This window comes from Sminthopsis crassicaudata, chromosome 4 (assembly GCF_048593235.1).
Source record: "Sminthopsis crassicaudata isolate SCR6 chromosome 4, ASM4859323v1, whole genome shotgun sequence".
Classification (NCBI taxonomy): Eukaryota; Metazoa; Chordata; class Mammalia; order Dasyuromorphia; family Dasyuridae; genus Sminthopsis; species Sminthopsis crassicaudata.
In genome coordinates, this window is record NC_133620.1 from 368171913 (window position 1) to 368188948 (window position 17036).

At 42.4% G+C, this 17036-nt stretch overlaps 1 protein-coding gene across 1 annotated transcript in view; it reads right to left on the reverse strand.

The window, feature by feature from the left end:
* Positions 1–17036, reverse strand: part of TBX4 (T-box transcription factor 4) — a 51484-nt gene that overhangs the window by 23176 nt on the left and 11272 nt on the right. Inside the window, exons 4-5 of the mRNA XM_074261991.1 lie at positions 7997–8116; positions 5405–5552 (exon numbers count right to left, since the gene is read on the reverse strand). Coding sequence (XP_074118092.1) covers positions 5405–5552; positions 7997–8116 — 268 coding nt within the window. The remainder of the gene's footprint in view (positions 1–5404; positions 5553–7996; positions 8117–17036) is intronic.

Sequence of the window (17036 nt, forward strand, 5' to 3'; positions counted from 1 at the left end):
GAAAGAAAGAAAGAAAGAAAGAGAAAAAAGAGAAAAAAGAGAAAAAAGAGAAAAAAGAAAAAAGAGAAAGAAAGAAGAGAAAGAGAGAGAGAGAGGGAGTAAGGAAGGAAAAAAGAAAGAAAGAAGTAAAAGAGAGAAAGAAAAAGAAAAGAAAAAAAGAGAAAGAAAGAATGAGAAAGAAAGAAAGGGAAGAAGAAAGAAAAGGAAAGAAAGAAAAGAGAGGAGGGAGGGAGGAAGAAAGAAAGAAAAAATGAAGGGAAGAAGAAAGAAAGAAAGAGAGAATGAAAGAAAAGAAAATTCCAGCCAAGTTGACGGTTTTACTGGGAAACATGATTAAAAGCTGCTGCAGACAAATCCCTCTCTGGAGCCTCCAGGTCCATTTTTAAACCTTATTAGAGTTTTGTTCCCTTCTCAGTTTTTGGCAGGATCAGACTCCTCCCATCCTGCCTTTTTAGTTCTTACCCAAATGGTACCCTTCCCTCTGGGGGTTTGTGGATTACTGAGGCGCCTGCGAATGAATATATGTGTGTGAGAGACAGACCCTGAAAGAGAAGAACCCAAAGTAGGCAGAGATATCCCAGAAGCAGATTGCAGGATCCTCTACTCCATCCGTTTCCTTTTACAGAAGAGGAAATGAGTCCCAAGAGAGGTTAATTGAGTTGCCTCAGGTCATACATGTGGCAAATGGCAGAGACATTATTTGAACCCAGGCCCTTGGAATCCAAATCCTTCTGAGTTGAAAGAAACCTCAATGGCCATCTAATCCAACTCATACATGAAAGGAATCATGATGTCATAATGAAAATTAATCTCTGCTTGTAGACTTTCAGTGATGGGAAAACCAACAGATTTCGAGGTGCATATAATTCTACTTTAAGATATCTCTAAAAATTAGGAAGTTTCTCCTGACATTGTGCCTGAATTTCCCTCTCTTCAACTTTTACTCAGTTCTTCTTCCTGGTTCTGCCCTTTTCTACCCTTTTCCATTGAACAGCCATGAATTGGCATTGGTTCACAAATAGAGCCTTTTGTAATTGTTCAGCCTAAGGTGCAAGAAACTGAGGGGAAGAAGGGAAGAAGACTCAGGAATGAAAAGGACCTCTACTTTACCTCCTCTTTAAAACACCAGGAGCCCCAGTCCCTTTGAATAAAAAGATCTTGGAACCAAAGGTTGACAGGATTTGGCTGAAAGTCTGATGAGATTAAGGATTCTTAGCCTGGGGTTTACAGACTCTCCTTCCCAGAAGGGTCCAAGGAAAGATTTCACCTTGGGGGAAAATTTACATCTTTACTTCCACTAATCACTAACTGAAATTTTGCATTTCCTCTGATTTAAAAAGTTCCTAGTCCTCCTTCTGCAACAGAGGTGGCTCATGAAGAAAAGAGACCAGCTAAGGGATGGTCTGCCCCTGTGTCCTAAAGCTAACAAAGAAGGCAAGGTGAGATGGAGAAAACAACCAGAAGACCAGTTCAACTCAAATGTAAGTAAGCTAAGGATCAATGTGAACTAATGTTGCTGAGGTAGGTTGGAACCAGACTAGATGGTCTTAAATGCCAAGCTGAGAGTCATATGCTTTGTTCTATAGACAACAAGGGGTCAGCCAAAAGGTTTTTGAACAAAGGAATGACATGGTCACATCCATGCCTTAGGAAAATTATTTGGGCAACTGTGAGAAGAAAAACAGATTTCAGTTGCAGAGAAGATGTCACCCTGCTTGATATAGGAAGTTTCCTGTACCTTCTCTATCCCATCAAAATCACAGTTTTGATCCCTACTGGCATCTCATGTGAAGGATGGATTGGAAAGAAAAAATACCAGGGACCAAGAATTTGTAGGAGGTTAGGACAAGTTCAAAACAGTCTCGGAGGGCCTAGGTGGTAGTAGTGGGAGTACAGAGAGGTATTATCCAAGAGAATCAACAAGACTCAGCACATCACTTGCCACAATGATTTTGCAAGGGTGGGAAGAAGGGAAGTGTCAGAGATGATTCAGAGATTTTGGATGCTATAGCAGGAAGAATGTTAGGACTATCGATAGAAAAAAGGAAGTTGTTAAAAGGGGGAAGGGATGAATTCATTCTGGGATATGTTTTGCTTCAAATGACAATGGACAGTTGTCCAGGTGATATCTGATAGGCAGATGGATATACAGGGTCAGAAATAGAGAAGAAAGATTGGGGCTTAGACATGTTATCCAGAAGTGAAAATTGAAGATATGTGGGTGCACAGAGTCTACAGTGGAGAGAACAGTGTGGAGAGAGAACAGATGACAGCCAAAGATGGAGCCTACAGGAACATCTACACTTCAAGGGCAGGAGGAGAGAGATGAACCATTGGAAGAGAATGAGGAAAAGCTGTCATATAGACCAAAAAGGAGCCAAAATTATGGAAGAAGGAAAAAAGATGGCATCAAGATGTGGTTAAGTTTATAAATTTGAGTATATTTGGAACATCATTTCTGTCTTTCTGCTTAACTCTAAATCTAAATAGGTTACGTACCTATTACATACCAGTCATTGGATCCTAGGTTGGAGGGATACAAAGACCCTGCCCTCAAGTTTATATAAGCAAGGTCATATATAAGTATAAATAAAACAAATGGGATGGGTGTGACCCTTTAACTTAATTGGTACAGGGAACTCAGGATGAGAAAACTCCATCCCAGTGCGAGATTGCACTTCTGGCCTTAGATATCTATCTGGGACACTACAAAATTCAGTGACAGGCCCTGACATCCCGTAGCCGGGATGTGTCAGCGATAGCATGAACCTAGGACTTCCTGACTCTGATGCCCAGCTCTCTAACCACAATGCCTTGTTATTTCTCATGTAAAATAGACACAACATAACATAATGATTAGAGAGATGGTGTGGCCTCAGAGTTGGAAAATCTTGAGTTCATGTGTTATCTCTGGCTTTGAGCTTAACCTCTTAGAGCTGTAAGCACCTCCTTAAGAGTACACATTTCAGAGAGAAAAGCTACCCTTGTGGAGAACAGGGATCTTGCTTTTATTTATCTTTGTCACCACAGACACACACACAGCCAAGCTTCCAGTAGAGGCTAGATAAACGGCTGTAAGATCCAGTTGGATCCCATTTGTCAGACATGCCCTTGTACACATGGGGCCCCACTCGAGCAAAGCCCAAGAGATAAACTCACAAAAAACGGCTGCATACAGGATTTGATTACTGCACTACAGAAGGATCTCTCCCATTCCTTTAAATCTCCTTCCCCAAGTCCTGCTGGATGTTTACAGAATATTACCTCCCCAGGGAGTGCACGCCAGCAGCCCACACAGAGAAATGCAATACTTGGAAGAGCCAGTCAACTGAAGATTCATTCGAAATTAAGATAAAGCCTCTCCGATGTCTCTTGTGGGGAAATTTGAGATATATAGCAATTTGGCTAGTTCCAAGAACACATCTGTTGGATAAAAGGAGGCACACCTACATTGCCTCCTTTTCTCTCTCCTTTTTTGCCCCCTCCCCCCTCTCTATACTCTCTCTATTTCTCTGTCACTATCTCACTCTCTCTTAGTCTCTCTCTGTCTCTGACTCTGTTTCATTCTCTCTCTGTCTTGCTCTCTCTTGATCTCTCTCTGTTTCCTCTGTCTCTCTTGGTCTCTGTCTCTGTTTCTGTCTCTCTGTCTCTATCTGTCTCTGTCTTTCTCTTACACACACACACACACACACACACACACACACACACACACACACACACACTCCCAGCAGCATACCACGACACTGGGTTCATTTCTTCTATTCTCAATATCCACAAAACTGCCAGGACAGACCAGGGGCCCTCCGTGCCGTGGCAGATAACCGCGTACTCCCCAGTCCTACATCTGCAATACACATGAATTAAGATTTTCCAAATAAAATGCTCCTTTTTTTAATGGGCCTGCCAGAGCCAGATTGGAAAATAATGAGCTTATGCAACCTGCAAGGGGCGGGTCCCTGGACTGAAGGGGGCCCAGAGGCAGCATCTCTGGGGCCAAAGAGCTCCACCCCACAGAACCCAGGGCCCTGGAAATACCAGGCACTCAACTGGAGGCATAAGATCCCCTTCCCTCCTCCCATGCCCCATCATCCATTTCCAGACTACAGTTTATGCTTGATTATGTATCGGAAGGATAGGAGAGCAGTAATACAGACAATCCCAAGTGGTGGATAATCTAAAAGTCACTCCCTCTGGCTTGGGCACCTATTAGCTGATTTTTCCCACTAATAATAATGATTTGCCAGTTATATTTGGCAACATCTAACTGACCTAGCTAATATGAATTCCTGGCTGGAGGGGGAGAAGAGAAAGCACAAGAACTGTTTTCATGATGAAATCTGTCTCAAAGAATTAATTTGAAGCATAAGCCACATATATTCCAAAAAAGATCAAAGACAGAAAGTTCTTATAGACACCAAAATATTCATAGTGACACTTTTTGCTCTAGCAAAGAACAAGAAGTAAAACAAATTCCCATTTCCTGGGGAATGGCTAATGGAATTGAGGCACGTGAATGTGACAAAACAGTGCTGTACCATAAAAAATGATGACTTTACAGAATATAGAGGTGCATAAGGTTTCTACCAACAAAATAAAGTAACCAGAAGATAGAAAACAATAGAAAGAATTACTGCAACTATGTTTATAGAATAAACAAGAAGACAAAACTATAATTTAATGACCAAGTTCCCCTAAGGGAAGAATTGAGAAAATGCATCTCCTTCTTTAAAAACTATAGGAAAGGTGGAGTGGAGGTGCCCTAAATGTGGAGTATTTCATATACAATAATGCTTTAGTTGGTTTTGCTGAACTGTGTTTTTTGTTTCCTTTCCATTCCTGGTCTTTATTATAAAGAATGGCTTACTAGATAGGAGAGGGAGGAGAGATGTATCTGAAAATGAAATCAATAGAAAAATGAAAGAGATTGACTCAAACAATTTACAAAAGAAGGTTATGCATTAGGACAATTAAACAACGCATTTGAACAAACCTTTCTTGTTTTCTAAAGCCCTATGAAATGTGTAAAGCAAATGTTGTCTCTCATTTTGCAAATGGGGAAACTGAGACACTAAATGGTTCAATGACTTCATAGGATCTCATAGAAAAGTTAACTGAAAAGACATCTAGTAGACTCACTCTCTCACTTGCTTTTCCCTCTCCCTTGAAAATGTCATTTTATTTCCCTGACAAACCGGGGATGGAATCCATCGAATCCTCAAGCTTTTTGTTGATATTGCATATCAAGAAACTTAATGAAAAAATATCCCATCTTCCTTAATAATGAAACAGAGAGAATACAAGTCTAGAGAATGGCATGCCAATGCCCATCCCAGTGAACCCCCTCCCACCTCCCAGTGCCCAAATAGTGAACTGCCACCAGTCAAGGGGAGGCCCTGTCTCTTACATGTCCAAAAGGGTCCAGGTGGTTGTTGGTCAGTTTCAGCTTCTGGAAGGAGACCAGCTGCCGCATCCAGTGTGCCCCCGTAGCTGGAGAGTCTGGATGCACGTACAGTCTTCCTGGCATCGCAGGCTCTGCCTTTCCTGCCACCATCCTGCCAACACAGCAGTCCCCACATTAGGGATCCCCTGCCCTGAGTTAACTATTGGGTACCAGGAAACCCCAGAAAGGACCCTGCTCCTAACCCACCTTGAACAAAACCAGTCAGTCAATAAAGTATTAAGTACCCACTACATGCCAGGAACCAAGTCCTCGAAAAGCTCACAATCTAATGAATCAGACTCATGAATTGCTTCTCAGAAACTTGTCCTAGCAGGGATTTTATCCATCTATTATTTTACTGTACATTTTTCTCCCAAGTAGAGAGAGGAGGAGGTCTATGGGATTGATTTCCTGTATTGACACACAGTTGTTATTGATGCCCAAAGCCAGTGATAATTCATGCTACAAGCTTACAGGGGAACAAAAGAAGTTTCCAGAGATTCATCCTCCAAGCTGGTCCGTGGTTAGTACTTGAATCTACGTCCAGATCCAAGAATTAATTCAGAACCAGCTAGTTATAAGAGGACCATGCCGAAAGAGGCTTTAAGAGATCGTCCCTTCCATTCCCCTTCTTTTCTGGAAGGGGAAACTGAGGTCCAGAAAAGTTAAATGACTTTGCCAAAGTTTCATAGGGTAAAAGTAGTAGATGATATCAGGTCTTCTTTCTCTAAACCAAATGCTTTTTCTACTATTATTTGCTTACTGAGAACAAAAGGAGAAATACCCTTCTGCCTCCACCAGTTCTAACTTCTTCCCTAGAGAATCCTCCACTCTCTTGTTGTCACCCTCCCACCCATTCTCACAGGCACACATACACATGGTTGCACATAGCAGCTTGCATGTTGTATCTCCCTTTAGACTGTGAGCTCCTTGAGGACAGGGGCCATGTTTTTGCCTTTCTTTGTATCACCAGTGCTTAGCACAGTGCCTGGCACATAGTAGGTGTTTTATAATTGCTTGTTGATTTGACTTGACAACATGCATGTATGCACAGACAGACACATTTAGACGTGTGTGAGTTTGCTCACACACATACACTTTAAAATTTCATTTTGTTTCCTTGGCAAACCCTACTGGGAATTCCCTCAAATTCAGGCTATAAAGCTAGATGAAAACAAGCTTGGGACAAGTCTAGAAAATGAATGGAATAAATGAGGTAAGATGTGGAGAAAAGAGATTACTAACCTTGCCCTGAGCTCTATTAAATATAGGAAGTATTAAATCAAATATACCCCCTAACCTGCTCTACCTAAGAGTCTTAGAAGCCAAAATTATGTACCAGACACTTTATTAAACCCTCACTCATCCTGGCTGAGTGGGATGGTGGCAACTTTAAAATATTCCACAACTGACCTCAAGTAATCCTCATCTGTAAAATGGATGTTCAGTCACATCAAACTCTTCATGATCCCGTTTGGGGTTTCATTGCAAAGATACTGGAGCAGTTTGCCATTTCCTTCTCCAGCTCATTTTACAGATGAGGGAAACAGGGTTAAGTGACTTGTCCAGGGTCACACAGCTACAAAGTGTCTGAGGCCAGATTTGGACCAGGTCAAAGGACTTGGGATCACTTCTGCTGTGACTCTTATTTTGGATAAGATCTTTCCTCTCTCTGAGTCTGAGGTTCCTCTGAATGTGGAGGTATTGAAAGAAAGTGAAAACAAAGGTGTTGCAAAAAGCACCAAATTGGAAAACATGGAACTTGAATCTGAACCTAGGTTTACAATTTACTACTTATCTGGCCTTGGAAAAGCCATGACCTTCTTGGTCCTGAATTTCTTCAGTTATAAAATGCAGAATTTGAACTAAATAACCTCTGATCCTGACAGCTCTAGATTTATGACCTTGACAATCCTTTTCAACTCAAAATCTATCATGCTACAAATATTGACATCCCTACACTTATAGATAGGGAAACTGAGTCAGAGAAAAGGAGCAGGTCTAAAAGTAGGGCTCTTCCCCATGCAGGTAGATTTTGCTTTGTTTGGGGAAATAAAAAGAGATGTGAGGAAATAAAGATTGAATGGACAAAAACCAGTATGTGTGAGTTGTAAATGATGAGATTTACTAATAAAAGCATTTCCAGCCTTCTCTAAAATCTTAAGTAAACAATGTCAGCACCTTATCCCTGGCTTCTTTGCCCTCCCCACTAAAAGCCTTCCCACTTTCTAAGCACTCTTCATTTAGCCCTGGATCATATATGATTGTGAGACTTGAAATCTAGTGCTAGTCCAAATATCAAACTCACCTAGACTCACCCTAGGTCTTTTCCCAGAGAAACTAAAAGAATAGCTTACTCTACCTCTCCTTCCCCATCTCTGGTGAACAGACTAGGACTAAAGAGGCCAAGAGTCAGAGAAAGAGAAGAAGAAGCAAAGGATTCCGTGTAATTCAGATAGAGCTGTCGGGAGCTCACTATAGACCTTATCAGTGAGGGGAGGAGACAACACGACTGGGATTAGGACTGGATCATACAGAGAGTCCCCGGGCTCTTACCATTTGTTATCACAGAATTTATATCGGTGGTCATCTGCTGGGACGATGTCAATCAGCAAAATGTACTTGGTCTTGGGGTTCATGCCTGTGACCTTCACCTTGTAGCTGGGGAACATTCTCCTAGGAGAAAGTTAAAGGGAGACATGTGAGGAGGCAGGCAGAGAGTGGGGAATGGAGGACAATGATAACGAATGCAGAACTCTAAGAAGAATGAACTAGGAAGGGGAGAAAAAGACCAGGAGGTCTTTGAAGAAGAAAGGCTTACACGGTCCCCCAAGATTACTTGTATGCCCACTTCTCAGAGACAGCTTCTGATGCTGGAGGAGCACAGAGTCAGGGCTGGGAGGGAAGGGATGTCAGATTCCAAGTTTATGGGTCTCAGGCTTATTTGAATTCTGGAGGATTTCTGGAGGAGTGAAGTGGGGTAGATGATTTTGAAGTCCCTCTGTCAACCCCAGGAAAAGAATTAGGGATCTTTGCTTTTAAGTCATTGAAAATTCTTAGATCACACCAATCTTTGTTCCTACAGACAACTTTCAATTATCTACATGAATGTAAAAAACAATGGCTAACAACTGTGTGATCCTGAGCAAGTCACTTAAACTCAAATGCTTCCAAAAAAGAAAGAAAGAAAGGAAAGAAGGAAGAAAACAAAGAAAATAAGAAAGGAAGGAAGGAAAGAAAGAAGGAAGGAAGGAAGGAAGGAAGAAAGGAAGGAAGGAAAGAAAGAAGGAAGGAAGAAAGGAAGGAAGGAAGGAAGGAAAGAAGGAAGGAAGGAAGGAAGGAAGGAAGGGAAGGAAGGGAAGGAGCAAGGAAGGAGGAAAGAAGGAAGGAAGGAAGGAAGGAAGGAAGGAAGGAAGGAAGGAAGGAAGGAAGGAAGGAAGGAAGGAAGGAAGGAAGGAAGGAAGGGAAGGAAGAAGGGAAGGAGCAAGGAAGGAGGAAAGAAGGAAGGAAGGAAGGAAGGAAGGAAGGAAGGAAGGAAGGAAGGAAGGAAGGAAGGAAGGAAGGAAGGAAGGAAGGAAGGAAGGAAGGAAGGGAAGGAAGAAGGGAAGGAGCAAGGAAGGAGGAAAGAAGGAAGGAAGGAAGGAAGGAAGGAAGGAAGGAAGGAAGGAAGGAAGGAAGGAAGGAAGGAAGGAAGGAAGGAAGGAAGGAAGGAAGGAAGGAAGGAAGGAAGGAAGGAAAAGAAAAAGAAACAGTAGCTAGGTAGGTAATCATTTTTAAGATTTTATTTTAGTTTCAGTTAAGTTCTATTTAGTTTCACACAGGGGTATGAACTCATATCAACTCCCTCCAAACAATAATATCAATGATTCATCTGTCTTATAGAGTTTCCAGAGGCAAGGAGAGGGTCTGTGATTTGCCCATGGTAGTATTGCTAGTATGTGTCAGAGAGGATTGGAATTCAGGACTTCCAGATGCTAGGTCCAGCCTTCTAGCCACATCACCACCTAGCTGCTTTTCATTAAATCACATACATAAATACACAGAAAGATAAAGAGTGAACTTATGATTTAGTAAGGAAAGGGAATTTCTGGTAAGGAAACTCCTTCCACCAATGCAGATTAGGATGTTCTCAACAATTTACAGTTTTAATAAGTTGTCTAAGCATGGGGAGATTGGCTGATTTGCCCTGGGTCACACAGGCAATATGTGATGAGGCTGGTCTTCTGGACTCTGAAACTAACTCTCTAGCCGCTGTCAGGCTGCCATAGAGAGATAGATAGATGGTAAATGATGAATAGATAAATGAATGTGTGGGTAGATAGATAGCTGATAGATGATGGACAGATGTTAGATAAAGATATATATTTAACATATGTTTATGCTACTACTTACAAACACACATCTCCCCCTCCCCCATACACATGCACACTCTGTTATTGATTGACAAAAAGAACCACCTGTTTCCCAGAATGTGTCCAGCTGCCTGGACTTTCAAAAACAACACAGAGGGTTGAGCAAGATGGACCAAGCATGGCAGGGAGGTGCTGGGTCTTGGGCCAGGGGCCTTTGGGGAGACTGCATGGAATGACTAGACGGAAAACTGGATAGGGGAGAAATAACTATGCTAGACCTATAAGCAGTGCATAGACAGAGTTAATAAACTTCAGTGTATGTGGAGAGAGAAGGAAGACAGAAAAAAATTCCAATCGGAACTTTGAAAACGCCATCTAAGAATTTGTCTCAGACGGTATTTTTTAAAAACATATGTAAGCTCTTAGCACACACCCTCATCCCCTATGCCCACAGTGAGAGGAAATGTGGGAGGGGGGGCATCCCTACAGTCTATTCGAGCTCAGACACATCCCTGCCTTGGGATGTCAGAAGATGCACATCTGAAAACCTGCTCCTACTGTGGAAGCATGGGGCACTTACTCACTGATAGAACCCCTAGCCCCATTCCCTCCCTCCCCCACTCCCATACTACATGAGAATGGTTTTTTAGAGCCTTCTTCAGCCTCCCTAACTCCTCCTCCCTCTTGAGTGTTCCAGAAGGGGACATTGTTGAGGCTGCCACAATAGAAGCTGTGAGCTCCTCCTCTGGTAGTCTAGGAAAATGGGCTGGGGGGTATATGAAGCTGAAGCTGGAGGGGGGAATGGAAGGGACAAGGCGGCTGAATAGAGAGGGGCAACTGTACCCATTCTTTGAAGGGAAAACAAAGGGATCTCGCCTCCTATTGGGCCACCATTTTATATCCACTTGGGGAGAAATACACAAAATGGGGTCGGATCCAGCTGTGTTCAGGTCCCAACCCCCTTCACCAATGCCTTACACACATTCCAGATGTTTCCCGAGTAATTAGTCTGGGCGGCAGCGGGAGGGGGGGTAGGGGGAGGTTGTGCTGAGCCTATGTGCATTCAGGCTCTGAGTTAGGTTGGGGGAGGGAAGCCATCCCTTCCTTCTTTCATTTTCTAATTCCCCAATAGGCACCTGTACAAATATGGAACCCTTCTTAGTCAACTCAGGAACAGACAGAGGAGAAAAGAGGGAAATAGGGGAAAAAATGGCAAGACTTCGTGCCTTCTCTAATGTCCTATGCTAAGGCCTTTGGAATGACCCGCAAAGATTTGCTGGGAGGAGGTCTGTGAAATGGGTTTGTTGAAGTACAAAGGGGAAAAAAAAATGACCAATCCAAAGGTAATCTTTGGAAAAGGCCTGCAGCAGCATCTGTCTAGGTCCCTCCCTCCCTCCGTTCTTCTACACCTCATCTCAGCTGTTAAAGCATCCAGGCTGACTTCACTAAGTGCTTTTTAAAAGGCATTTAAAGAGCTGGGGCTCCAGCCTGGCCAGCGTACCAGGGCTGGATGTGTCTGCCTTCAGAGTGTCCTGTGACTAGGGCCCCTTCAATAAATACATGGAGCAACGGGGACGATAACGTATACACAAGAAATTCTTGACTGATAACAGCTCCTGAGAGGTGTTGCCAGAGTCTGGAGCTCAGGGAACGAAGGCGTTCTCTGGCCTCTCCCCTTCTACCTCAATCCCTCTCATCCTGCATCACCATTGTCCAGGGCTTAGTGGGCCAGCCTCGCCAATATCCCCTTCTGGAACATCTGGGAGAAGGAGGAGTAATGGAGGCTGATGAAGGATCTAAAAAGTCATACTTATATAGTGTGGGAATGGGGGAGGGGAGGGAATGGGGCTAGGGGGGTCAATCAGTGAATAGGGACATTATGCTCCCACAATAGAAAGAAAGAGGTTTCTTATTCTCCTCGTAGACTCCAATCAAGAAAACAACTTTATATCCCATCACATATGTTTGTGATGGGGAAGCAAAGGAAGAAGGGGAATTCAGTATGGGAGAAAATGTCCTTCCCAGGAGCACAGTCAGGGTCAAGAGCCTCTCTTACACCTTTTGCCAGTTTTTCTTTTTCTTTTCTTTCTTTTTTGGATTGAGGAATAATAATCAGAGAGATGCCCAGTAATGGGGTCCCTGTGGGCAGGAATTGTTTTAAACACCTACACACACTACATTAATCTGGGTTTGGTAACTAAATCGACAAACCCTCTCCCAGAGGTACCTTCCTATGCTTTGACTGAGGTGGGAACATGGTACTGTCCCGATTTTATTTTGGTTAGGATGAGTAAATTTATCAGACGTGAAGATTTAAGCAAGCCTGATGTACCTTCAAATGTGAGAAAATGGTTGTTAAAGTTTCTCGAAGTTGGAATTACAAGATCTCTGTTTCAATCTCAACTCATACTTGAATTTATACAAATCACTTCATTTTTCTGGGCCTATAGAAGATTATCTAGAGGTTTCACTAGACTTCCAAAGGAGTTCCTAACATAAAAAAATTAAGATCCCCTTCTTAGATAACTGTTCTTTTTGCCTCACTAGCTTCTCCTTCCTTCCTTTCTCTTCCCTCCCTTTCTCCCTCCTTCCTTCCTTCTTCTCTGTCTCTGTCTCTCTCTTTCTCTGTTTCTTTCAATTTTTCTCTACATAAAAGTTATACTGGGGGCAGCTAGATGGTGTTGTGGATAGAGTGCTGACCCTGAAATCAGGAGAACCTGAGTTCAAATCCAGCCTTAGACACTTAACACTTCCAAGATGTGTGACCCTGGGCAAGTCACTTGATCCCAATTATCTCAACAACAACAACAACAAAAAGTTACACTGGATAATCTTCCAAATCTTGATCTTGAACAAATCATTTTTTCCTGAGTTTCAGTTTCCACATCTATAAAATTAAGAGTTTAGGCCAGATAAATCTCCATGTTTATTTCAACTTTAAATTCCATAATCTAGAATAATCTACTAGCTTCCCTTCAGTGAAGGAATTAATTATCAGATTGTAAAGGATCTTATTTCCACTTAATTCCAATATTGTGGCTTCTGATTCGAATATTGTCTCACCATTCCCTGTCCCAGGAACTGATTAAAGAAATTACTGTTCCCACAGGCTATGAGGGACTGCTTGGTGGAACATGATGTGGAAAAGTAGGGAGAAAATATCTTAGTTGGAATCAGAAGGCAAGAAAACTCACTCAAACCATTCCAGGGACTTCCTAATCTCCTAAAGTTAAGGCTATGAATTTCTGGGAAGCTATCCTGTTTGTCTCAGTTTCCTCATCTGTAAGATGAGCTGGAGAAGTAAATGGCAAACCACTACAGTATCTTTGCCAAGAAAACTCCTAAAAGGAAGTCCCAGAGTCAGACATGATTGAAAAATGACTAAACAACCAGGAGTTAGATTCTAGAATTTCTTTCTGAGCTTTAAGTCACAGAACAAACCACTGACTGGCATATTTTGGGGACAGTTTGACTATGCCGAAGAAAACATTTAAAGGTGGTAGAAAGAACTGAATTCTCCTCTACTCTTTCATCAATCTTGAGCAAAGCAGGTTCCTACTTTAAACTGTCAGATGAGGATAATACTCATGCTACCTGTTTCATAGGGCTACTGTAAGGCCCAAAGATCATATGTGAAGACATTTTCCCAAAAGGGCTATTATCATTTATGTCTCATGAGATGCACCCAAATTTCCTAGCCCAAGAAAGGATGAACAGGAAGCCAATTGTCTCAGGGTGAGGAAAAGGAGAAAGGAGAGTAAATCATTCAGCAGATGATTTAACAGGAAGAAAACTGGTGGGTTTTTTTCTTCAATGGACCCAGTATCAAGAAAAAGCTCCTCCTCTTTCCCCAAAGCCCCTTCCATCTGGGCAGATGGAGTACTTCCCTCTGCACCATCACTGAAACTGCTCAGTCAGGAGCATAAACAAGCGAATCCAGGCCCAGGGAGGAGATGAAAGCTGGTCTCTCCCCACTGATCACCAAACAGACTTCTAAGATGAGTGAGAAGTGCTGACGAGCACAGGGGCCTTTATCTATTTCATGTTCACAAATGGTTTTAGAATGATCTGCTAACATAAGCTTCCTGGAGGAATTGAAGGGGAGAAGATGTTCAGTGGGCATTTGGGCAATACATTTCACAACTGCAAATGGAAAAGGCACTTTGTATGCTGAAGCTGCCAAGAGGGCAAGAGGGCTAGGATTCTCTTGACACTCCTTAGACAGAGTTGGGGGAAATTGATGACAACATAGTTATTGAAGAGGATTTAGAAAAGCACAGAATCCTAAAGTGCTAAGGAACTTCAGATATCATCTGATACAACTCCCAACTGGAGAGGTAAAGGTTTGAGAGAGGCAGAAAAAGAAAAAGTAAGACACAGAGGCAGAGAGAAGGAAAGAAGGAAGGAAAGAGAAAGAAAGAAAGAAAGAAAGAAAGAAAGAAAGAAAGAAAGAAAGAAAGAAAGAAAGAAAGAAAGAAAGAAAGAAAGAAAGAAAGAAAGAAAGAAAGAAAGAAAGAAAGAAAGAAAGAAAGGAAGGAAGGAAGAAAGGAAGAAAGAAGGAAGGAAGAAAGGAAGGAAGGAAGGAAGGAAGGAAGGAAGGAAGGAAGGAAGGAAGGAAGGAAGGAAGGAAAGGAGGAAGGGAGAAAGAAGGAATGGAGGGGAAAAGAAGAGAGAGAAGTTAAGAAGGAAGGAAGGAGCAAGGAAAGCAGGGAAGAAGGGAGGAAAAGAGAAAGGAAAGGAAGAAGGAAAGGAAGGAAGGAGGGAAGGAATGGAGGGAGGGAAAGAGAGGGAAGGAAGGAGGGGAGGAAGGAAGGGAAAGAAGGAGGGGGAAAGAGGGAGGGAGAGAGAGGGAGGAGAAAGAGAAGGAGGGAGGAGGGAAGAATAGAAAGAGGAAGGGAAGGAAAGAAGGAAGGAACAAGGAAAAGAGGGAAGGAAGGAGGGAGAGAGAAAGGAAGGAAAGAAAAGCCAGAGAGAAAGAAAGAAGAAAAAAGAAAAGAAATTATCTAAGACAAGGATTCTTAACCTTTTTATGTCAGGGAGCCTTTTGGAAGTCTGGTGAAGCCTATTCAGAATAAATGGGGAACCCTTTCTGGTGAAACCTTCTCAGAATAATTTTTTTAACTTTTTCCTCTCCCCAATACTCATGGAACTCTATGAGGTCCATGGTCTCCAGGATAAAAACCCTTGCTTTAAGAAACTTTTCACTATTATTGATAAATCCACTTTACTCCATCTCCCAGAATCTCCCAGATTCTCCTTTTTCCTTATCCTACCAGCTAAAATCCCCATCTAAGTGCCCAGGGAGACCCCAATAACCACCAAACTTTCATTTTCAACCTTTTCTTTCAGAAATAACTCAGCTGTGAAAACAGTAACTTGTCAGATTGCTAAAATCTGAAAATAACCACACTAGTTGGGATTTGGAATAGGTGAGTTTATGAAAAGGTGAAATTCTATTTATATAGCATTTTAAAGTTTGCTAGGCATTTTACATAAACGATCTCATTTCAGCTTCAAAATACCGGGAGGTAAGTACTACACTTATTTCTGTGACACTTACCTTACAGACGAGGAAACTGAGGCAAAAAAAAATAAAAAAGAAAAAGAAAAAAGAAACGACTTGGCTAAAGTTATAAAGCAAGTAAATAACTTGAACTCATGAGAACAAGACTGGAGTACCAAACAAAATCATGCCTTTCTTTTCTCTGTTAAGTCTTCATCGGAATCTTTTCCCAAGGGCAGTATTTCTAACTATGAAGTGGGATTCGAAGGATTAGGAATGGCAGGGGCGAAGATGCCAGGGCTGAGGATAGAAGGGTGGAGGAATAGACAAAGGGGAGCGAGCGGAACCGCAACAACTATTGTGCTAGAATAAGACTATTGTGTCTAAGAACAATTGCAAAAATCACTTAATTCATTTTCTCTTTTTTTTCCTCCAAGAAAAATGCTCCCTGATTCCTTGAAATCATTTTAAGGAAATGTGTCTCCACACACCACCCCCTCCCGCTTCCCTCTCCCCACTCCCCCACTCTCGTTGGCAGGACGAAAGAAAGGGTGTGTGGAATAGATGCTGGGGGTGGGGGGCAGGATGGGGGATGGGTGATGGAGAGTCAGCTGGTTCTCTTAGCTCCCCAACCTTTTGGTTGTAATGGTATTTCCTTTAGATAGACTCAGGCTTTCAAAAAATACTTTACCAGAGATCAAAGCGCTGTCTCTCCGGGTCCCACTTTCCCAGTTTGTCCAAGCCCTGATTTCTCTTATCACCCACGCCACTGGGCCCTGACGCTATGTATACAGAGAAAGGGCAGGAAGCTTTGAAGTTGGGATTAGTCTGAGCCAGAGCCAGGCCTCGGAATAACAAACAATGCAGGTTCAACGGGAGTTCTCATCGGTAGTTCATTTTTCAGCCACAAATTCACTGTCACTAACACAAGCAACATTGAACTCAGACTATGGGGATGGGAGAACGAAGATTTATCTGGTGGCAGAGCCAGGACCCCGGGACAGGGAGGTCAGGCAGTTAGGAAATTTTCATTTGGGGACGTTTATATTTAAATTTTTGTGAAGCTCACTTTTATCTGAGTTTGGGAGAAAATGCTGTTTCTCATACACACAACTTCTCTGGAAGGAAAGAAAGGGACGGGGAGGGTATAGAGAGGGGGAGGAGGGTATGAGGGAAGCAAGAAGGAATGGCAGAGACTGAGTGGAAAGAAGGGCCAACATTAGGGAGAAGAGGGGTAACCTGGAAATCGGGTTGCATGGGATTTTTTAATCCAGGTCAAAGTCATTTGCTTCTCCCAAGAGCAGGTAAGGAAACAGAGGGTCTGGTTGGCCTTGGTTTTTTTGTTTGTTTGTTTTGTTTTTTGGTCTTCCTGAGATTATTTGTTTATCCCTTCTACACCTGCCTAGGATATAGCCTTCTTTTTTTCAGACCTAGCCCTGGATGGATCATGTTATGATTACACCTTTTATCAGCAAAATTATTGTCAAGGCAGCCATAGTGAGAAAAAATAGACTCATTAAACTTCCAAAGGAATAAAGTAGGAATGGGCCCTCCAATTCTTCTGTCACAAGGAGGAAGAAGCTGGGACTAAAAAAGGATTCAGGCTAAGAACATATTCCAGCTTACCTTATCTGCACATCTGTCTCCACTGCAGCCTTTTTTTCTTTCAGGGAAGATAGAAACTTCTTTCATTCTCCCCCTTCTAGAGAAGAGACTGTTAGGAGATGCTAGACTTGAGCCT